The sequence below is a fragment of the Microcaecilia unicolor genome, chromosome 6, assembly GCF_901765095.1.
Source record: "Microcaecilia unicolor chromosome 6, aMicUni1.1, whole genome shotgun sequence".
Lineage (NCBI taxonomy): Eukaryota > Metazoa > Chordata > Amphibia > Gymnophiona > Siphonopidae > Microcaecilia > Microcaecilia unicolor.
In genome coordinates, this window is record NC_044036.1 from 175,996,606 (window position 1) to 176,019,576 (window position 22,971).

General features: G+C 42.8%; 1 protein-coding gene across 5 annotated transcripts in view; it reads left to right on the forward strand.

Annotated features, from left to right (window-relative positions):
- GLT8D1 (glycosyltransferase 8 domain containing 1) overlaps nucleotides 1–22,971 on the forward strand; it is a 71,646-nt gene that overhangs the window by 7,748 nt on the left and 40,927 nt on the right. For all 5 annotated transcript variants that reach the window (XR_003942596.1, XR_003942595.1, XM_030207673.1 and 2 more), the window contains exons 2-4: nucleotides 5,050–5,109; nucleotides 5,189–5,287; nucleotides 17,870–18,086. Coding sequence is in view for 3 of the 5 variants with exons in the window: in XM_030207673.1 (XP_030063533.1) it covers nucleotides 5,091–5,109; nucleotides 5,189–5,287; nucleotides 17,870–18,086 (335 nt within the window). In the remaining 2 variants the exon portion in view is untranslated. The remainder of the gene's footprint in view (nucleotides 1–5,049; nucleotides 5,110–5,188; nucleotides 5,288–17,869; nucleotides 18,087–22,971) is intronic.

Below are 22,971 nucleotides of genomic sequence, written 5' to 3' on the forward strand. Positions count from 1 at the left end.
GAGGCAGGCAGCAGACATGAGAGTGGAGGAGTGGCCTAGTGGTTAGGGTGGTGGACTTTGGTCCTGGGGAACTGAGTTTGATTCCCACTTCAGGCACAGGCAGCTCCTTGTGATTCTGGGCAAGTCACTTAACCCTCTATTGCCCCATGTAAGCCGCATTGAGCCTGCCATGAGTGGGAAAGCGCGGGGTACAAATGTAACAAAAAAAATTCAGGTACAGGCAAGATCAGGAGGCAGGCAGCAGACACAAGAGTAATCCAGGTACAGGCAGAGTCAGTAGGCAGGCAGCAGACACGATAGTAATCCAGGTACAGGCAAGGTCAGTAGGCAGGCAGCAGACACGATAGTAATCCAGGTACAGGCAGAGTCAGTAGGCAGGCATCAGACACGAGAGTAATCCAGGTACAGGCAGAGTCAGCAACAAAGAACAAAGTAAAGGAGAAGCACACTACTGAGCAAGTAACACCTACCAAAGTAGAAGCCAAAGCAAGGAGTCTAGGGAGAGCTCAGCTGATAAAGTGCTGGCGTCTGGCATCAGCAGGGAGAAGGGGCACAGCCATAGGACAAGAGCAGGGGAAGGAGGAACCGGAAGACCAATAGGAGAGAAACAAGGGAAGCCAGGTGCATAGAAGCAAAGCAATCAAGGAGCCTGCAGCCAGAGAAGAACTACACACACATGACTCAGGGCTGTTCTAGTCAAGTGTGTGTGTCGACGGGACCCTGTGCAGCCTGAGGACGCTGCTTGCATTGAGGTAGGGGACATGACACAAACCTACAGAATTATTCATTGATAACTGGAGCTACTATCTCTAGTAGACAGACTCCTGCTTTGGTGGGTCATCTCATACACTCCCGCCAAGCGGGAAATTCTCCCACTGAGACACCGAGTCAGGCGATTGCTTTTTACCCACACTGCCACCACCGCTGCTGCTTCTCCTGATGAGCAGCAGTGGCAGCAAAATAACTAAAAAAGCAAACACATGGCCACAGCAGCCTTCAGGCATGTGCTGTCGACTTTGCTGGCCCTCTGTCCCTGCTGTTGTGAACTTCCCTTTCTGGGAGCTGAGAGAGGAGATAGGACCGGCAGAGCCGACAGCGCATGCCTGAAGGCTGCTGTGTCCCCACGCTTGCCGATGCAGCCTTAATTGGTGAAACGTGGCCACGTCGGGTCTGTAAGAATAAAGGAACTGTTTGGACTTCCAGTGTCTGCTTTCTGTTTTTCAATACAGTGTCTGTTCTGAGGTTTAAATTGTATGTTAGCCATCTGTGTCTGAATTTGTTCTATTTGTGAAGACAGAAACTTGTTCTCTAGGTCTCTGTGCTTGGTATGTTTTTTTTTTTCTTCTCTGCTCTCTGCTACAGGAAGTGATTAATATGCAATACAATCTCTTGCCATGGTTTTGCTTCTATTCCCACAACATCCTCGAGTTTTTGCTGTACTTCTTTGGGTAGACCTGTCTTTAATACATGGTAAAAGAGGGTCGAACCACCACCCGTAGTATTCCACCTTGATCCTACTTCTGCAAACCATCTGCAATTTCTTGATGTATTGGTGTAAATTTTCAACCTCCTTAAGCTGTCTGCTTGTAATGTTATAAAAATCTCTAACATCTGGGAACATCTGTGTCCGAGATGTCCAGACTCATTATTGGAGTGGATCAATTAGCGTACCATTGTGTTCAGGAGAGGCGATGGTCACTGTATCTAATCCTGCATTGTTGAGGACATCTTGTGTTCTATGCTCTATAATTTTTGCAAGTAAGGAGGTATTTATGTTTCCCATTGCTAGGCTAATTCCTGCTGTTAAGGTTCTTACTTTGCCTCTGTAAAGGTTTCTACTTTGCCTATCCATGCTGACGCTCCTTTCTCAATAGGAGGTAAGGCTTTTGCAAAATTCTCCAAATCTGTAAAACTCCAGCTAACGTACCTCTAGGCCTTGCTCTCCCATCTAAACCTTCTGTGTACAAAACTGGGCTTGCTAGCCCCTTACTCTCGTACTTTTTCCACACTTTTATTCCTTCCCTCATATAATTATTATTCCATTTTGGGTCACCCCATCCTCCCGTTAAACACAGGCAGTGTTTATGTGCTGTAGATCTAGACTCCCTGTCATGGCCAGGGCAGCATTTGAGGATTTTCCTCAGTTCATCCCACTAAACTGTCTGACCAAGGATTTACATAGACCCAGTTATGTCCTTCCCCTCGGGCTACAATCTGTTGTGGGGTTAGCTCCCTCTTAGTTGCAATTCGCTGTGGGGCATAATTTCCCTATTTTGTGTAACTACTGACACATTTCCTGTGCCTGTCTATGGGTTTGGTAGCTCACTATCTGTCCTACAGGCATCAAAGAGAAATTTGCACCACTGAGGTGAGGAAATTATATCTAACTTGAAAGAATTGGAAGTACTTCCATCTGTCCTCAATCATTGTATCGGGGTTTCCACATGAATTGGGGGCTGTTGCCTTGACTCTTTTGCTTTGTAGAGACCCTGATGGTTAAGGTCATTACTGTTTTCCTCCTCTAATTCTGCCAAAACTATACTCTGGCCCTTCTGTACTTGTGGGTTTATGGGACGCTGTCTCCTGAACTTCTCTTTATGTACCCATCCCTGTGCTTTTCCCTGTGCTAGCAAGTGTGCCACGTCTGCTTTTTTTTTTTTACCCATCCCTCCTTTTCTAATTGTTCATCAGTGGGCCTATCCTCATCGTCCTTCTCAAATTTCTTACTGGATGAAAGTGGGGGATTTAATCTTAGTCCTATGCCTTTCTCTTTTTTTCTGTTCTTGTAAAAACAGAGCACTAGGGGTGGTAGCTGGCTTGACTGTGGGATTAGTATAACCTGGGGCCGCAGGAGGATAGGCCTGCGTGGGACATTCAGTGTAAGCAGGTGGGGGTCTTAATCCTGTCTGATCTACATACCACGATCTCTGTGCTTCTAGACCTGTTTGGGAAGCTTGCCAAGTGCCCTTGGCCTGGATTGGCCGCTGTCGTGGACAGGATGCTGGGCTCGATGGACCCTTGGTCTTTTCCCAGTGTGGCATTACTTATGTAGATGCCATAACTTAAAAATATCTAAATGTATCTTCCTACTTTTTTTCTTTTTTTTTTTGTGACTTCTATCCATATTTTCAGGGCTTCCAAGCTGGACTTATTTAATGAGCCCCACTCCAGTCAATGGTCAGAAAGACCTTTAGTGCCTTTCATCCATTTTGTGCAGTATTCATATAGGGATTCCCCAACAACTGGAACAGTGTCTACAATTCTAGACAGTGGGGTCTCTATAGGTATGTCTACTTTCTTAGGCATTTTCCTTGAGAGAGCAAGAAGAACAGAACGATGACAGGGTATGCCTCGGATGTTACCAATAGAAGAAGAAATGAGTGGCAGCAACTGGAATGTTGGGAGGGGTCTTCTGCATAAAGGCCACACCCAGAATACTGCTGGGAAAGCTTACAGTCCTTATGGTAAAGCGGATTTAGGTTCAAAATGCAATGCAAGCGAAATAAAGTCAGAAACTCTATGCTAACCACAATAAGCACAATTCTCAAATATCACAAAATATAAAACTTATCTCTCCGGGATCTTCTGACAGGAAACCACAGCCCTGCAGGATCCCTTTCTTCTCACAGTAAATGATCTAGGAGATTCTAGACCTGAATGGTCCAGAATTTTGGCTGAATCAGAAGTTTTCCTAGATCATGAGGCCATGTGGCAGCAGAAAGCTTTAGCACAGTCCTGCTGCGGTCGCCAAGTTGTACCGGCAGAGCTCGGCCCTACTATACACTCGTGAGGTTTGACCTCTTCACACCACCTCTGCAATGGGTGAAGGCTTACTCAATGATTCTCACTCAACCGTTTGTCTATTCATCAAACTTCTCTTTATTTTTCTATAATCATAAAGAAAATAGCAAAGCGAAAACAGCTGCTAAGACATAAGAAGAGGAAAGATTAGAAGTGGGACTAGCTAGCAGACACCTGACTTCTTAACTATCCACCAGACTCTCCCAGCCTGTTCTCTTATTTTTATAGGTCTTTTACCTTATCTATCTATCCCTTCCTTCTCACCTAGTCTTCACCCCTCCCATGTTCCAGACTAATCTTTCCCTCCTTCTATCTTGTTCCTTTCACATACAGCTATGGTTTATTTTGTTTTTCTAAATTCCTAACATTCTCTAGTTAGTTAGCTGCATCCCATTGTTTTCTTCTATGAGTCCCTTCTGGTTCCTCCTTATTTACTTAATATACAAGCTTAAAAATGAACAGAACAAGTGTTTAAGTACATATTCTCCATGAAGGCTATATATATGTATATGCAGATCCCTATCCAGAGGTGCTTACAATGTTTCTTCTGCAATGCTCAGGGTGAACAACTCCTATGTGCCTGTCAGCACAGTTAGAGTTCACGTATAGTAGATCCAGGACCCTACTCCTTGGTCACGTCTTTAATGTTTTAAACTGTGAGACAGCCCAGATCTGTACGATCCCTTTGTTCGATTCTTCTTAGTTGTCTGTCCAGGCCATTGGCCTGCTTTGGCCTACCTTTCTGACAGTAACAGTGCCCAGTTATAGCTCCCTGTGCTGCATTAAGGGGATACCAAGTTACAAAATTGCCTCCTGTATGCCTAAGTGTCTGGGAACATTGTCTTCTGTTTCATATCCCTCTCCATCTGTATTAGCCCATTCATTGAGACACAATCTTCAATCAGAGGCCAAAAGTCAGGGTTCTTTCTGGAACTTTGTGATTTATAAAAATCTAAATCTGACCACTAGGTGTCACCATTGTGTGATGACTGGGACTCCCTCAGGGACTGCAATGCTTCCTAGGCAAGTGAAGAGGAAAACCTGACCTGGAAATCATATCACATCCTCCTCTTGGCACTGCCATTGAATTGACGCTATTAATTTTTCTTCTGTAAACCAGATTAAGAATTTGTTAGAGAATAGAAGCAACAAACCATTGCAGAGAGAGCAATAATACAGTACATTTGGTTCTTGCCTGCATTTTCTAGATGTTTAAAATTTAACATGCAGTTTTTGTTCCTGTTTCAGATTGATGCTGTGAACACTTTCAATCAGCAAAAGTGTACAAAATGACGACATTCCGAAAAGGTAAAATCTTGAAGATACTTCTTCTGTAAATGCTTCAAAATCAATTAGTTTAATGACATGTTTCTTTTGTATCTTTCAGTAAACATTATTATTATTCTACTGGCTCTTGTGATCTTCTTATTGGTGCTGCACCATAACCTGTTGGGGCTGAGCAATATCTTGAAGAGGGAAGGATCAGGTAGAAGGACAGTTTTTTTCTTTTCCACTAATGATTTTTGTTTTAAACCCAACAGGAAATTTGTTGTTGGTTAAAAATCAATTCTCTGTTTAACTAAGTGCTTTCTTGATGTATCTCTATCTATCTATTTTCCCATGTGTAAAGCATGTGCAGTGAGTGTATTCAAAGAGCTCTAATAACATCGTATGGCTGAACACATGCATGTAAGTATGTGTACCAACGATCTGTGTATACTTGTATGTGCACTGTACTACATTTCTCCTTATGGCACTGGAATGGAGTTCCATATTTTATTAAGTACATATGATCATTATTATTTGCTGCATTTGTATCCCACATTTTCCCACCTATTTGCAGGCTCAATGTGGCTTACATTATGCCACAATGGTGATCACCATTAACGGAGTAATAATACAGAGAGGTGCTACAATGACGATAAATGGAAATATCATAAGAATTAGTTGCAAACATTAAGTAACAAATGAATAGCAGAAATATATGAGTAACAGGTGTATAAGGTGTAAAAGAATAGAACAAAATAAAACGTTCAATAGCATTGATTTGAATTAAGTAATCAGATTGATGAAAACATGTTAGTTTGTTCTAATGCATTTTAGATATCAAGTCTTTTGTGATGGATTTTTGTTATAAGTCTCTTTTAATAGATTTATTTATTTATTTATTTATTTATTTATTTATTTATTTATTTATTTATTTATTTTATTTATCACATTTGTATCCCACCTTTTCCCACTGATAGCAGGCAATAGCTTCTGGAAGGTTAACAGGTTGTGTGTTCTCTTTATGGTATTCGGTAGTGCATTCCACAATTGCGTGCAGATGTAAGGAAAGCTGGACGCATATATCGATTTGAACTTAAGTCCTCTGCAGTTGGGATAATGGAGGTTCAAGAAAGGTCGTGATGAGCTTTTTGTATTTCTTGCTGGAAGGTCTAGGAGGTCAGACATATATGACGGAACATCTCCATGTATGATTTTATGAGCTACAGTGCAGATCTTGAATGCAATGCGTTCTTTTAGTGGAAGCCAGTGTAATCTTTCTCTGAGGGGTTGGGCACTTTCATATTTTGCTTTTCCGATTATGAGTCTAGCAGCAGTGTTTTGGGCTGTCTGGAGTCTCGTAATAATTTGTGCTTTGCAACCGGCATAGATGGAATTACAATAATCCAGATGGCTTAGTACTAATGATTGCACCAAATTGCAGAAATCCTCCCTAGGGAAAAAAGGCTTCACTCTTTTAAGTTTCCACATTGTATGGAACATCTTCTTTGTTACATTTTTCACATGGTTGTCTAGTCGCAAGTACATGCCTAAAGTACATGCTACCTTCAGAGAAGGTGTGAGCTTGTGGCCATAGGAGTTAGTTCTGGGAACCTATTTTATACAGACGCACAGACAACTTTTTTAAAATTATCTCCATAATAGTGAAAAGGTATCTCAAGTAATATATCAGGTTCGAACTAGGGGCCCTGTGTACACAAAGGGGGGCAATTCTATAACTGGGAGCCTATTGTATAAAAAAAATAGGGTACCTACATTCCTGTATAGCAGGCTTGTCCAACCTATAAAGCTTGCTTGGCAGTTCTCAGAACCTTTCCACACAGCCATTTGGCTTTGTGAAAGCTTGAGTTGAGTGGTGCGAGAAGTTCGGGTTGGTCTCAAGCTTGCAGGAAGCTGAATCTCGAATCCACAAGACCAACCCAAACTTTTAGCACTGCACAGCTGAAGCTTGGAGGGATCCAAGTCGTGGCAGGGAAGCAGGAATCTCACTATTTCTTTTTTGCTAAAGCCAGGTTAGGGGAAAAACTGGGGGAACTTGAGAGAGAGAAATTGGGTGAAGGCTGTGGAGAGGGGTACATAAAAGAGCGAGAAAGAGACTGGATGAAGGCTGGGGGGGGGTACATGGGAGATAGAGAAAGAGACTGGGTAAAGGCTAGGAGAGATAGAGAGCATGAGTGTGCACACATGTCTTTTGGCCCTCTGAATGTTATGAAATATAAAATGTGGCCCCTGATTTAAAAAAAAAGGTTCAATAAGCCTTCTGTATATGATCTTAGCATAATCGTGAATATACATGTGTACAAGTTATGTGTGAGCACTCATGCCTGCCAGCAAGTAAATGTATACACCTAAGTGCCGGAGATACACATGTACTTTGCAGTATTCTGTAAGTAATGCGCAGAACTTTGTGCACCGTCCATGCCTCACCCAGATTCCACATATGCGTACGCCCACCTGTAAAGTATATACTATGGAAGATACACAGAAGAGTGCTTAGGTGAAATTTGGCATATATACACAAGTATATGCTGCTGTTCTAATGGAATGATGCAAAGTTGCCATTATAGCTTAAGTCCGCAGTTAGGTGCCTAACTTTAGGCGCCAGCACATAATTGTTCGATGGCTGATATAAATGCTCTGCCTAACTTCTGGTATTCTATAACCTGTGTGCATAAGTGCAAGACATGCCCCTGACTGCCCATGCCCCTCCCACGTCCCCTCCCCTTTGCAGCCTTGGATTTTGTGCACACAGTTTATAGATTACTGATTTGGAGTAGTTACACATGAAACTGCTAATTAGTGCCAATTAGCATCAATTAACACCAATTATAGCCAATAATTGGTTGTTAATGCCAATTAACAGCTTCTTAAATCTATCAAGTTATGCGCCTAACTGACAGTATTCTATAGCTTGCCTGCGCAACTTTACAACTAAGCATAAAGTTGTGCACACAGTTTTATAGACTTAGAGGAACATGTTCTGTAGCTCAATTGCAATTTGCACATATACTCCCTCATTCTACTACTACTACTTGACATTTCTAAAGCGCTACTAGCGTTACGCAGTGCTGTACAATTTAACATAGAAGGTCAGTCCCTGCTCAAAGGAGCTTACAATCTAAAGGATAAATGTACAGTCAGTCAAATAGGGGCAGTCTAGATTTCTTGAAAGGTATAAAGGTTAGGTGCCGAAAGCAACATTGAAGAGGTGGGCTTTGAGTAAGGATTTGAAGATGGGTAGGGAGGGGGCTTGGCGTAAGGGCTCAGGAAGTTTATTCCAAGCATAGGGTGAGGCGAGGCAGAATGAGCGGAGCCTGGAGTTGGCGGTGGTGGAGAAGGGTACTGAGAGGAGGGATTTGTCCCGTGAGCGGAGGTTACGGGCGGGAACGTAAGGGGAAATGAGGGTAGAGAGGTAATGAGGGGCTGCAGAGTGCATTTGTAGGTAAGAAGGAGAAGCTTGAACTGTATGCGGTATCTGATTGGAAGCCAGTGAAGTGACCTGAGAAGAGGGGTGATATGAGTATATCGGTTCAGGCGGAATATAAGACGTACAGCAGAGTTGAACAGATTGAAGGGGGGATAGATGGCTAAGTGGAAGGCCAGTAAGGAGTAGGTTGCAGTAGTCAAGGCGAGAGGTAATGAGAGCGTGGACGAGAGTACGGGTGGTGTGCTCAGAGAGGAAAGGGCGAATTTTGCTGATGTTAAAGAGAAAGAAGCGACAGGTCTTGGCTATCTGCTGGATATGTGCAGAGAAGGAGAGGGAAGAGTCGAAGATGACTCCGAGGTTGCGGGCAGATGAAACGGGGAGGATGAGGGTGCCATCAACTGAGATAGAGAGTGGAGGAAGAGGAGAAGTGGGTTTTGGTGGAAAGATGATAAGCTCGGTCTTGGATATGTTCAGTTTCAGGTAGCGGTTGGACATCCATGCAGCAATGTCGGATAAGCAGGCCGATACCTTGGCCTCGGTCTCCGAGGTGATGTCTGGTGTGGAGAGATATAGCTGGGTGTCATCAGCATAAAGATGATACTGGAAACCATGAGATGAGATCAGTGAGCCCAGGGAAGAGGTGTAGATTGAAAAAAGAAGGGGTCCAAGGACAGATCCCTGGGGAACTCCAACAGAGAACTCCAAAAATTGCATGTGCAATTTAATTGAATAATGAGCTAATTAGTGCCAATAATTGACTTTTTAGCAAGCAATTATTACCACTAACTAGATGCATTTACACATGTAAATTTAGATGCAGGATCCCCACCTAAAATTTATGCACAATCTGGAAAAATGGGTGCGGAAATTAGAGGGTCATGGGAGTAATGGGGGCGTTCCTAAAATTAACACACGTTGTTATAGAATAACGGGGATACGCACCTAATGTAGCCTTGTACATTTACACCACGTTTGAGTTGGTTCAAATGGCTACGCCTAAAGTTAAGTGAGATTTCCAGGCGTAAGCACTATTCTATAAACCACACCTAACTTTAAGTGCGGCTTATAGAATAAAGCTTTTTTTTTGCGCCAAATTTTTGGCACCATATATAGAATCTAGCCCTTAATATTAGAAAATATATGGGCAATTCTATAATCTAGGTCTCTAGAATACTAGCACGAATGGTGGTATATGTGTACTTATCCAGGTAAGAGCTAGCAGGGTGCCTTGATGCTCTTCTGTAAATATGCACATGACTTACTAAACGTGTATTTGCAAGGGGGGACATACAGAGGGGTGAAACATGGGCAGGGCTTCCACTTACACGTGTAACTTACAGAAAACTGTAAGTTCTGCGTGTTCGTGCTGCATTTAGGTGCCCGCACTTGGACCAGGTCTGTGGTTGATGTAACTGCTGGTACCTAAATGTTATGCATGCCGATACAGGTTTATGCTAGTTATGCTAGTACTCGCACCTGCCCTGAAGATGTAAATGTGTGTGTGTGCACTTTATGCATGTACTTGCATATTTTATAAAAGAGAGTAGATCACAGGAGGTGAGCTTAAAAATTCTTTTATTAACATAGCCCAAAATGGCCAAGTTTTGCTTATAGAAGGCATTATCAGGGGCAGCAACTGCTGATCAGACATAAGCCATAAATTAAATTAAAAACAAACAAATGTAAGCGTAAGAACATAAGCATTTGCCATACTGAGACAGACGGAAGGCCCATCAAGCCCAATATCCTGTTTCCAACAGTGGCCAACCCAGGTCACAAGTACCTGGCAAGATCCCAAAACAGTAGAATACATTTTATGGTGCTTATCCTAGAAATAAGCAGTTGATTTTCCCTAAGGCCAGGTTAATAATGGTTATTGACTTTTCTTTTAGGAAGTTATGCAACCCCTTTTTAGACCCTGCTAAGCTAACTGCTTTTACAACTTTCTCTGGCATCGAATTCCGGAGTTTAATTACACATTGAGTGAAGAAATATTTTCTCTGATTTGTTTTAAAATTACTACTTGGTAGCTTCATTGCGTGCCCCCTAGTCCTAGTATTTTTGGAAAGAGTAAACAAGCGATTCACGTCTACCCATTCCACTCCACTCATTATTTTATAGACCTCTATCATATCTCCCCTCAGCCATCTTTTCTTCAAGCTGAACAGCCCTAGCTGCTTTAGCCTTTCCTCATGGAGAAGTTTTCCCATCCCCTTGACAGTGGGCGTACCATGTGTACTTGACACCCAAGGCCGACTCCCCCAATGGAAAAATTATTTTTAGCAATAATCATGAAATGAGAGAAATGGTCAGAAAAGAAACAGAAAGTGAACATTTTCTTTTATTGAAAATTGCATATGTAATCATTGTGCCAGACCAGTAAAAACAAACATAAAATAAATATCACAATACAAAAAGGGGAAAAAGTAAAGGATTAATACTTTTTAATGACATTAATGTTTTTTTTGGAAAAAATGGGAAAAACCCATACCTACATATTGGTCTGTCGCAGTAACTAATAATAACATTATAGTTTCTGTTTTCGAGACTTTTCTGCAAATTTGTCAATGACTTCATCAAAATTGATCTCCTTTGCATATTCAAAATTTGTTCACCAGAAAAATCATCATAAATTTCATCTATATTTGGTAAAAACTTCCAAAGTTTTTCTTCTTCTGCAAAAATCAGAGCAAATGGCTGAATGATAGCGAACGCTGACATTATTTAATCTATTGCTTTAGAATGAGTCTCCAATTCTTGGTGAAACCGATCAAGGTATTAAAACATAGCTCTTTTGATTTTTTCTGACAATGTAAGACCAGCATCTTTTGCTGTTTCTTCAGGTATTCTTCAAAATTAGATTTTTTTTTCCTATGGCAATGTCCATTTCCTTACATTTTGTTGTTGCATCGTTAATGGCCTTCTCCACAATTTCTGTGCGCTAATCTTCAAGGAACAATTTTAAAGCTTGCATTTTCACTGTACATTGTTCAAGGCTGATTCCAGCTGTTTGCAAGTATTTTTGTGTCTAATTAACCTCATCTAAAACATCACACCAGAAAAAAACTCGGAAAAGAAAAATCGCACACAGCAGAGAGCAAAGTCTGAGCTGATCCTCTTGTATCCACATTTTCTTTTGGATCACACAGTACTTCAAAGGTAGAGATTAACTTTTGAAAATGTGTCTTTACTGTGCGCACAGCTTCATAATGAGCACTCCATCTTGTCTGGGAAAGTCTTTTTACTGTTACACCTACATTCTGCAGCATTTCCCATCGATGAGTTGAGACTGAAAAGAATGAATACATTTTTTCCAAAGTTCCAAAAAATGTCACACATGAAGAAATACTTCCAAAAGAGTGAACTCCGCAAAGGCTGAGAGAATGATTTGCACAAGGCACAAATAAAGACTTGGGATTCATTTCTTTGATTTTTTTTCCTGAACACCAGCAAGAATACCAGCCATAGTTGCAGCGTTGTCATATCCTTGACCACAACAGAAGTTTATGTCCAGTCCATCACTATCCATTTGTTTCAAGATCTGTTCTGTGAGTTCAGCAGCACTCTTCCCAGAAATAGGAAAGAAGTCCAAGAATAATTCCTTTATTTCAACTTCACCATCTTCAATATGGACATATCTGATCACTTCACACATTTGATCAGTGTGTGAAACATCAGGAGTGCTATCAAAAAGAATTCCAAAGTATTTTGCTTTTTTAATATCTGCCACTATTTTTTTCATTTTTTTTTAAAAACAGACTTCTGCATTCGATATAGAAGCTCGTGAGCTTTTTGTCTACTTTTGCGCACGGAGCGCTTTTGTTTTTTTTTTCCCCATACCGACTATAGACATTATTTTAAAGTGGACTTTCCCATGCAATGTAAGAGACTCCTGATGCAGGCCTTGTTAGCCGTAACACAGCTGTGCCGAGTCTCCTTTGTTTTATAATAAACATTCAGACTATCTTAAGCATCATTTGCCCATTCTTAAGTCATCTTCACAGTTGTGTCTTATATTCCCTACTCTGCGAGGATTTGTTTCTTCTGTGTATACATCAATCAACTTTTTTTTCTTTGACATAATTTCCCAGAAGATGAATAAATTAATTTTGAATCTTTGGAGATAAGTATGAAGTCAATCTCCTTTCAGAAGGAACAGTATGACTGATTTTTACAAAATGTTCCTTCAAAATTGGGTCATAATTTGAGAGTAATTCTATCAACGCCAAAAAATGTCCTTTGTTTGCTGATGACATATCCTCTCTGTGACCACAGAAAGGAAGGTTTTGTTTGGCCAAAAACATAATTATATCCAAAATATGATATAAAATGTCTCTTCAGTTTTTTCTCTCTTTATCTATTTCCACTTGATGGATTTTATCAGTAGTTTTTTGGAGTTGCAGTCCCACTGCCAAGGTCTTCCATTTTTCTACGCAAGAGAGATGTTGTTCAGCTATCTCATGTTCAGAGACTTTAGGATTTAACTTCCACCAGTTTTTAAAGCCAATTATAAAAACAGATGTTCCAGATTTTGTCTCATTATCTGCAAACAGTCTGCAGCAAAAACAAAGCAAACTATTTTTTTTTTATCTTGAATAAACCATCCAATTTCTCAACACTTTTTCACCCTTTGGTAAAGATTTATAAAACCATGAAGTTGTTAAATGTCAACTGCCTGTTTTGCTCTTTTTTCCTTCTTGTTGAACTGCAGAGGAAGGTCCAATTTTATTCTGAAGAGTTTCATTTCCCCTTTTAACCAGATTAACTCTCAAATCATCTGGAACCGGTATTGGCGTAGCAGTGATATGACAATAAAGTAAAATATAATTTGTTGCCATTTCTTCAAACTCTTGGTCTTTACTACTAGTATCACTTTCTTCTCCATTATTTATTTTATCCTGTTGACTCATGTTATCAATTCCTTTCTCTTCCTCATTATCAGTGCTTATAAATGACTAGTAAAAAAGGCCCGTTTCTGATGAAAATGAAATGGGCGCTAGCAAGGTTTTTATCAGAGTGTGCACGTTTGAGAGAGAATGAATGTGCGAGTGTGTGTGTGACAGAGAGAGAGTGAGAGTCTCCCCCCTCCCCTCCCTCCCCCCTCCCAGTTTCGGAGAGCAGTGTTTGGTAATTATACAGGATTCCTGCTGTGTTTTTCACTGTTTGTATTTGTCAGGACTCAGAAGCTGTGTTACAGAGAGAGCGAGGGCGGGGCAGACACTCATGGGGAAAACGGATATCTGCACCACTTCACACTTCTGGCTGGAGGCTTCATTTAGAACGTTGGTGGTGCCTTTTATATATAGAGATGATGATTCATTGTCATCTTTCAGCCCTTTGTCATCTGAATCATCTTGTGTTGTTTCTAGTTGTTAGGATGCGCCACCTTGCACTTCTTCCGAATTTTCATTACCTATATGCGATGTTGAAGGCATTACATATTTCAACAGAGATCCAGACATTGCTTCAGTCGCCTCCTCTTTTGCTTTTTTAATTTTTCTTTGTTGTGCTCCACTGAGTCAGTGTCGTGCTCCACTGAGTCAGTGTCGTTTCATGTTGGTATCCCACCTCAAATTTCTTTAAGAAATTCAGAATAAATATGAACCAGTTGCTGGTTTCACAATAATGCAGCACTGTAACAGAAATCCTGAGGTTTATGTATGAATTACTACTAGCTTTTCTAGCAGCTTAAAATAGGAATAGAGATTTCTAACCATCTTTTGCTTTCTTATAATTACGAAGATTTTAGAAATTCTTTATAAAAACTTTACTTCTTTGAAGCTATGTATGTACATAAGTAATGCCATACTGGGAAAAGACCAAAGGTCCATCGAGCCCAGCATCCTGTCCCCGACAGCGGCCAATCCAGGTCAAGGGCAACTGACAAGCTACCCAAACGTACAAACATTTTATACAAGTTCTTCCCGAAATTGTGGATTTTTCCCAAGTCCATTTAGTAGCGGTCTACGGACTTGTCCTTTAGGAAACCGTCCAACCCCTTTTTAAACTCTGCTAAGCTAACCGCCTTCACTACGTTCTCCGGCAACGAATTCCAGAGTTTAATTATACGTTGGGTGAAGAAATATTTTCTCCTATTTGTTTTAAATTTACTACACTGTAGTTTCATTGCATGCCCCCTAGTCCTAGTATTTTTGGAAAGCGTGAACAGACGCTTCACATCCACCTGTTCCACTCCACTCATTATTTTATATACCTCTATCATGTCTCCCCTCAGCTGTCTCTTCTCCAAGCTGAAAAGCCTTAGCCTCCTTAGTCTTTCCTCATAGGGAAGTCATCCCATCCCCGCTATCATTTTTGTCACCCTTCGCTGCACCTTTTCCAGTTCTACTATATCCTTCTTGAGATGCGGCAACCAGAATTGAACACAATACTCAAGGTGCGGTCGCACCATGGAGTGATACAACGGCATTATAACATCCTCACACCTGTTTTCCATACCTTTCCTAATAATACCCAACATTCTATTCGCTTTCCTAGCCGCAGCAGCACACTGAGCAGAAGGTTTCAGTGTATTATGTTAGTTATTTGAATTGTACATTTCTCCTTTTTAATTTACTACTACTACTTAACATTTCTAGAGCGCTACTAGGGTTACGCAGCGCTGTACAATTTAACAAAGAGAGACAGTATTTTATGTATTTTATGTAATTCCTAGATTATATTCTAGCTTCTTTTAATTGTTAACTGCTTAGAACTGTGAGGTGGTAGTGGTGTATAAGAGTAGCTATTATGTGCATTACGTTAAATTGTAAGTGCTCCAGGAGACAGGAAAATACATACTGTATCAGGCTTGCATATCCCCTTGAATTGTGTTAATGCAACCTTTAGGTACCAGAAAAAAAAATGATGGTAAGTACAAGCAGACTGACCTATAGATTAAGGTGTGCTAGAGTAGTGTGTAACAGTTTAGGATTTTGGAAAGGCTATAGAGTAAATGGTAAACTTCCAACTTACATAGTAACATAGTAAATGACGGTCCATCCAGTCTGCCCAACAAGATAAACTCATTTTACATGGTATGTGATACTTTATATGCATACCCAAGTTTGATTTGTCCTGGCCATTCTCAGGGTACAGAACGTAGAAGTCTACCCAGCACTGTTCTTGTACTAAGTTCTGAAGCTAACGTCGAAGCCCATTAAAATTTACACTCCAGCCCATCCCTATCTATTCAGTCACGATCAGGGCGTAGACTGTAGAAGTCTGCCCAGCTCCCGTTTTGTTTCCCAATTACTGGTGTCGCCGCCTAATCTCTGCTAAGATTCCGTGGAACCATTCCTTCTAAACAGGATTCCTTTGTGTTTATCCCATGCATGTTTGAATTCCATTACCGTATTCATCACCACCTCTTGCGGGAGGGCATTCTACATATCCACCACCGTGAAAAAATACTTCCTGATATTAGTCCTGAGTCTGCCCCCCTTCAACCTCAATTCATGTCCTCTAGTTCTACCGCCTTCCCGTCTCCGGAAAAAGTTCATTTGCGGATTAATACCTTTCAAATATTTGAATGTCTGTATCATGTCATCCCTGTTTCTCCTTTCCTCCGAGGTGTACGTGTTCAGGTCAGCAAGTCTCTCCTTGTATGGTTTGCAACGCAAAGCCCATACCATTTCCCATTACCATCTGACTGGTATCCAGCATGTAACCACTTGGACAATTCCCACTCACCAATTGCCCCCTTGACAATTGCCATCTAGGTCAAATTCCCCCTGACCATTTCCAGCTTCAAATGTCATACTCAGATCCATCACAGCAGTATGCAGGTCCCTGGAGCAGTTTTAGTGGGTGCAGTGCACTTCAGGCAGGCGGACCCAGGCCCATCCCCCCCTACCTGTTACACTTGTGGTGGTAAATATGAGCCCTCCAAAACCCACCAGAAACCCACTGTACCTACATGTAGGTGCCCCCCTGCACCCATCAGGGCTATGGTAGTGGTGTACAGTTGTGGGTAGTGGGTTTTGGGGGGGATTTGGGGGGCTCAGCACACAAGGAAAGGGAGCTATGTACCTGGGAGCAATTTATGAAGTCCACTGCAGTGCCCCCTAGGGTGCCCAGATGATGTGCTGGCATGTGAGGGGGACCAGTGCACTACGAATGCTGGCTCCTCCCATGACCAAAGGGCTTGCATTTGGTCATTTCTGAGATGGGCGTCCTTGGTTTCCATTATCGCCGAAAATCAGAAATGACAAAGTCTAGGGACAACCATCTCTAAGGACAACCTACATTTCAGAATTTGGGCATTCCCTACCGTATTATCAAAACGAAAGATGGACGTGCATCTTGTTTCGATAATACAGGTTTCCCCGCCCCTCCACGGGATGTTTTGCAAGGATGTCCTCAGCAAAACATGGGCGTCCCTTTCGATTATGCCCCTCTATGTGTATAACGCAAGTCAAATTAGAACTACCGCCCAGCTACCACGTGCAGTAATTCTAATGTTGATGGGTGTCCAAAACACATGGCAGAAAGTAATTTGTATTTTCTATCGCGTGGCGCCAACCAGGTGGTAATCGGCAGTATACGCACACTGATGATTCCCGCCCAGTTAACACGTGAGACCTTACCACTTAGTCAACGGGTGGCGGTAAGGTCTCAGGCCCAAAATGGACACAAGCTGATTTTTATTTTGCCACACATTAATTTTTAGCAAAAAAAGGCCTTTTTTGCAGGCATGCTGAAGAATGGACCTGCACACTTCTAATACACTCGCCTACACCAGCGCAAGTCATTTTTTTGGCACACCTTAGTAAAAGAGCCTCTAATTTTTTTTCTTTCTGGTTTACTACTTGAAAGTCCAGTTTTTTGCTTTCCAAAAATGAAGCCTTATTTTATAAATTTGCTATGAGCGATGGTAGATATTGATTCAGGTACAGCTTAGCTTCTGAGCCCACTTAGGCACGGACATAACTCTTGTACCTGAAGTAACTCATTTAGAGCTCAGATTTGGCAAAGGTGAGTAATAAAGCTAAAATCCAACACCAGTTTTATAGGGAAAAGGCATATTGGTGCTTCGTTACCAACAAAGATCTTTCGTTGCCGGAGAACGTAGTGAAGGCGGTTAGCTTGGCAGAGTTTATAAAGGGGTTGGATGGTTTCCTAAAGGACAAGTCCATAGACTGCTACTAAATAGACTTGGGAAAAATCCACAATTTCGGGAATAACATGTATAAAATGTTTGTACATTTGGGTAGCTTGCCAGGTGCCCTTGACCTGGATTGGCCGCTGACGGGGACAGGATGCTGGGCTCGATGGACCTTTGGTCTTTTCCCAGTAAGGCATTACTTATGTACTTATGTACTTATTTTTAATGAATATTTTTTTTTAATTTAGATTTAGGTTTCCTGAAGCTTCAACATCTAGATTTTATACCAGATGCACCTGAAAGCTTATTGGATGATAAGACGGAGCAGGAAATCCCCGTGGTCCTCACCGCAGTAGAGGAGCGGCTCGGGGGAATCGTAGCAGCCATGAACAGCATTTCCACTAACACCAGATCAAAAGTTGTGTTCCATATTGTAGCTGCTAACAATACTGTGGACCATCTGAGGTAACCTTTTATCCAAAATCATCTTTAAACAAAGGGCCTTGTTTCATAAGACTTTGTTTTTGTTCTGTCTGGGGGAGGGGGGAAGCTCACTAAATATAACTTGCTTTGGAAAAAGACATGAGCTAAATGTTAGTACTAATCAGTGCTTTTTTTTTGTAGTAAAAAAAGGTACTGGTACTCACAGTGCCAACCTTAAGGGCGGGGTCACTATATATGCCTGCACCCCTGTGGTAGCCGCACCCCCACATTAGCCACACCCATATAAAAGGCATCTTTGAAAGTAGTACACCAGTCCTTATGTTCAACAAAACAGCCCCTAAGAGTGACCATAAACTAATAAAATATGTAGACAAAATTCCAACTGAACCCCCTCAAAAACCAGACTCTGGCAAGCAGGACAACACCAGAAAAACAAAAATATTTTCCCCTTGTACTGCTATAAAGCTAGCAGACATAAATTTCAGAAACTGACATACTCCATTCACTACTTTACAAATTAGCAACAACAAATAAAACAAAAAATTAACACAGCTATCACACTACATTATCTTAAAATAAAAATAAAATTATTTTTCTACCTTTGTTTACTGTCCACGTACTTTATTTTCCAATTGTCTTGGTCCCAGTGTCTGATTTCTACTTTCCTGGTCTTGTCTTAACTATATTGCTACTATTTCCTGTTCAAGACCAGGCTGCTTTTATTGACAAGTAATTCTGTCTTGTTGATTTAAAAATTGATTTTTGTGTCGTGGGTGAAATGTTACATATTTTAAATTCAATTATTTCAAACTAATAACCAACACTAAACCACACACATATATTCAGAAACAATTCAACTGTATTTAAAAAACCCTCAAGAGGCAGGAAGTTAAAACAAAGTAGGCAGGACTCGCAGAGGGAAGGCCCCAATGCCGACAGCCTGTCTTAAATGCTGCTGCACTGCCAAGTCGCTAAAAAAAAGTACGGAGGGTCGCGGGGAAGAGGGGAGCGAGAGGAAGGGAGTGGGCCAGCTGCAGAACTACTACTTGCCTTGCCTGCTGCTGCTGTTCATTGGGAGAAGCAGCAGCAGCGGCTGCTGGAGCTGGGATGAGCAGGCAAGGAAAAAAGGTGCCGGTACGCTGTACCAGTGTGTACCGGCATAAAAAAGCCTGGTAGCAATAATAATAATAATAAATCAGGCTCCTTGCTTTTTATAATGAATGAAATAAAAAGGAATGGGTGGTGTTCTGTTTCACATTAAAGCAGGTAAATATGGGAACAGTTTTCAGACTTTCCAGAGAGGGACAAACCCCCTCATTCTATCTAGTGCATGAAAAGTAAGGTGACAATTTGGTGCTACAATGGCATTATGTGCCAGAATTGGGGTGAAACAAAAGGTACACGCATAAGTGCACTTCCATTACGTAGCTTCCCACTATTCCAGAACCTGTGGATAGTTGTGTCCATCAACCAGCAGGTGGAGATAGAAAATACTGAGGAGCTGGACTGGATGCCAAGAGAGATATGTCTCAGCTCAGTTTTCAGTCCTCTATCTCCAGCAGGTGGATGGACATACTTTTCTGCCTCTGATTCTGAGTGCTTTGCTCCTGGTCCAGTTCATCAATTGGTCCCCAGTTGAGCTTTGTGGGTGGCTTGAGTCTGCAGAATCATATCTGGAGGTCTTCAGATCCCTGTCTGATGCCCCATGAATTTACTTCTTCCCTCCGTTCACCTCTCTCCTGTTTCCTGTGGAGCTCTCTTTTTTTCCAGCACAATAATGTTTAAAAAAAAAAGGAGAAAGAAAGAAGTTTTTTTGGCGAGCGTGGGACAGAGTGTCAGTCCTGAGCCTTTCTCATCTATGGTAAGGCTTCTGGAGACTGTGAGATTGGGGGTAGAAGCTGGCAGTGGTAAGTCTGACTAAAGTTTGACTCAGAACCGCTTAGAGGGCTGCAAGTTCTACTTGGTGCAGGGAAAGGGAAAGGAAATGGGACTTATATACCGCCTTTCTGTGGGGGGCGGCCTTGACCCGGGCCCGGCCCAGTCTCTCGGCGGCCCTGCACCAGTGTCAGGGCATTGCTGTGCGTGCAAACTGGCAATCCTACGAGACACAGAGGAAATGGTTAGCTACAACACATCTTCAGATTTGGAACAGCATCCAAATATGCTAGAGTCTTCAGGCTCTCTGGCAGGGACAGTGCACAGTTTGATGCTGGAGACCAAGGGAACAGGTACCATTTTTTTAGTGCCGACTGGCAGTGAGGAGCAGCCTCTGTCTGATCACATGTGGAGCACAACTGCCATTTTACAGCCTCAGGTCCTGACAAGAGCATTCAGCTGCTTTGGGATCTTTGTTTTCTCCGGAGTGTATATTGTTCTTACACCAGACCTATTTACTGAAGCATGGACAGTCAGAGTTGCTGCAGGCAGTGGTGTAGGAAGGGGGGGGGGATGGTGGGGCGGTCCGCCCCGGGTGCACGCGCTGGGGGGGGGGGGTGTCGGCTCGCTGGTTCTCTGCTCTTTCTGCCCCGGAACAGGTTACTTCCTGTTCCGGGGCAGAGAAAGCAGGGAAGCAGCAGAGCCGACGCAGCTCCCAGTGACGTGCACTGGGGGAGGATCGGCCCTCCCGCCTGCCCCCCGCTGCAAGGTAGGGTGCGTTTCGGGGGGGGGGCACTCTGGAGGGGGGGGGGGGCGCTGTGCCCTGCACCCGGGAGGGGGGGGTGTGCAGCGGCGACCCGCCCGGGTGTCAGGCACCCTCGCTACGGCACTGGCTGGAGGGTGCTTCAGGTTCTTGCCCTCTGCCCCTCTGGCTCCTAAAAGATCTTGTTGAGACCTCCAGGAGTGTGCAGATTAGGTTATCTCTGCTAATTCCTCCTTATCAGATGTGGCCTTGGTCTATTCAGAGGAGCCATCATTGAAGAAGCCAGTAGAAGAGCTCCCTCCTGAGGAGGGGGATGGTCCCAAAGTACTGAGGTTGTTTCATAAAGAGGAGCTCAGTACTCTTATTTCTGAAGTACTGGCGGCGCTTTCCAATAAAGAACCTTCTGCCTCGGCATCAGGAGTTCCATGTTCGTCAATCATGAGGGTGCTTAGAGGTCCTTCTAAAACCTTCCAGATGCATCCAGACATTCAGGACCTGATTGCAGCAGAATGGGTCTCAACGGACACAGGGCTGAGAGTAGGAAGAGTTATGGCTCACATCTACCCATTAATTCTGGAGGAGAAAAATAAGTTGCAGCTTTCCAGGGTGAACTCCCTGGTTATGACAGTAACTAAGAAGACCACCTTGTTGGTGGAAGAGGGCATTGCCCTAAAAGACCAACAGGATAGGAAGCTAGAAGATTCACTGAAACAAGCCTTTGAAGTGGCCTCTTTGGTCCTTCGATCGACAGTGCGCAGCTCGTTCATGGCAAAAGCATGTCTGAAGTGGCATCAGCAGTTGGCTACATAAGACGGGTGCCATAACGCCCAGCTGGGAGCAGGCTTGGCTTACTTGGACGATGCTATTTAGGACATGTTACAGGTTATGGCCTGCAGTATGTCTTTGGCTGTCACAGCACATCGGCAACTCTGGTTGCAGCTTTGTGCAGCAGATACAGTGTCAAAGTCATGTCTAGTTAAAATGCCCTTTCAGCTCTCAGTATCCTGGTGAAGGAACTGGGGAAAACTAAGCCATAGCAGTTGCCAGAAATTAAGACAAAAGCCTCTGGTCGTCTGTCTTCAGGGGGCTCTCGATCTTGATTTCGAGACAGCAGACAGTACCGGCCTAGTCGTCAGCACTATGGTCAGATGTCTCACTTTCAGACATGCCAATCTTCCTTTACTGTGGACAGGAAGTCCTCCTTTCAGTCAGCTAGAGCGCCCGATGCTTCCAGAACTTCTCAGTGGTGCAAGGCTGGTCCACTCTTCTCTTCCTCCAGTAGGAGGATGTCTTCAGGAGTTCTGTGAGTGGGCCAAAATCACATCAGACCAGTGGATTCTGGATGCTCTTACAGAAGGTTATAAGTTGGAGTTATCCCGCCCAGTTGCTCCTCTCTTCTTTTCGAAAGAGAACCAAGGCAGTTGAGGTTCAGGCCACTGTAAATTCCTTGCTGGCACCATGGGCCATTTTCTAGTTCCCCAGGCCGAAAAGGGACAAGGCAGATACTCTTGTCTACTTCATTGTCCCAAAGAAGGAAGGCACCTTTCATCTGGTCTTAGATCTCAAAGGTCTAAACCGCTGCCTCTAAGTGTCCCTTTTTTGCATGGAAACACTAAGAGCAGCCATAGCCTCAGTTCAAGAGGGAGAATTTCTCACTGCCCTCCATCTCAAAGAAGTGTACTTGCATATACCCATAAGGCCATCGCATCAGAGGTTTTTATGTTTTGTGGTGCTGCACCAATCACTTCCAGATCAGGGTTTTGTCCTTCGGTCTCACCACAGTCCAAAAACGTTTACCAAAGTTGTGGTGCTGGTGGTGTCCTTCCTTCGGCACCAGGGAATCAGAGTTCACCCATATCTCGATGACTGGCTCATTCGTGCGGCATCCTATTTGGACAGTGTGGTGGCAACGGTTAAAGTTGTCAGTCTTCTGCAGTCATTGGGTTGGGTGGTCAATTTTGAGAAGAGCAGACTAGCTCCATTGCAGATGCTGGAGCATCTGGGTATTCTATTCGACAGCATGGGAGAGGTTCTTCCTCACAGAGTGCAGGAGGTCGAAGCTAGCTCAACAGATTAGTTTTCTCCTCACTCAAAGCAAGCCCAGGGTCTGGGACTACGTCCAGGTTTTGGGGTCAGTGCCAATGCCAATACAATACTTCTTGACCACTGTTTTCCTAATACTAGGGTTCAACATGGTGTTCATTAATAAAGAATAAGATGAAATATAATGAAAACAATCTAATGAGACATAACAACCAACAGTGCCAA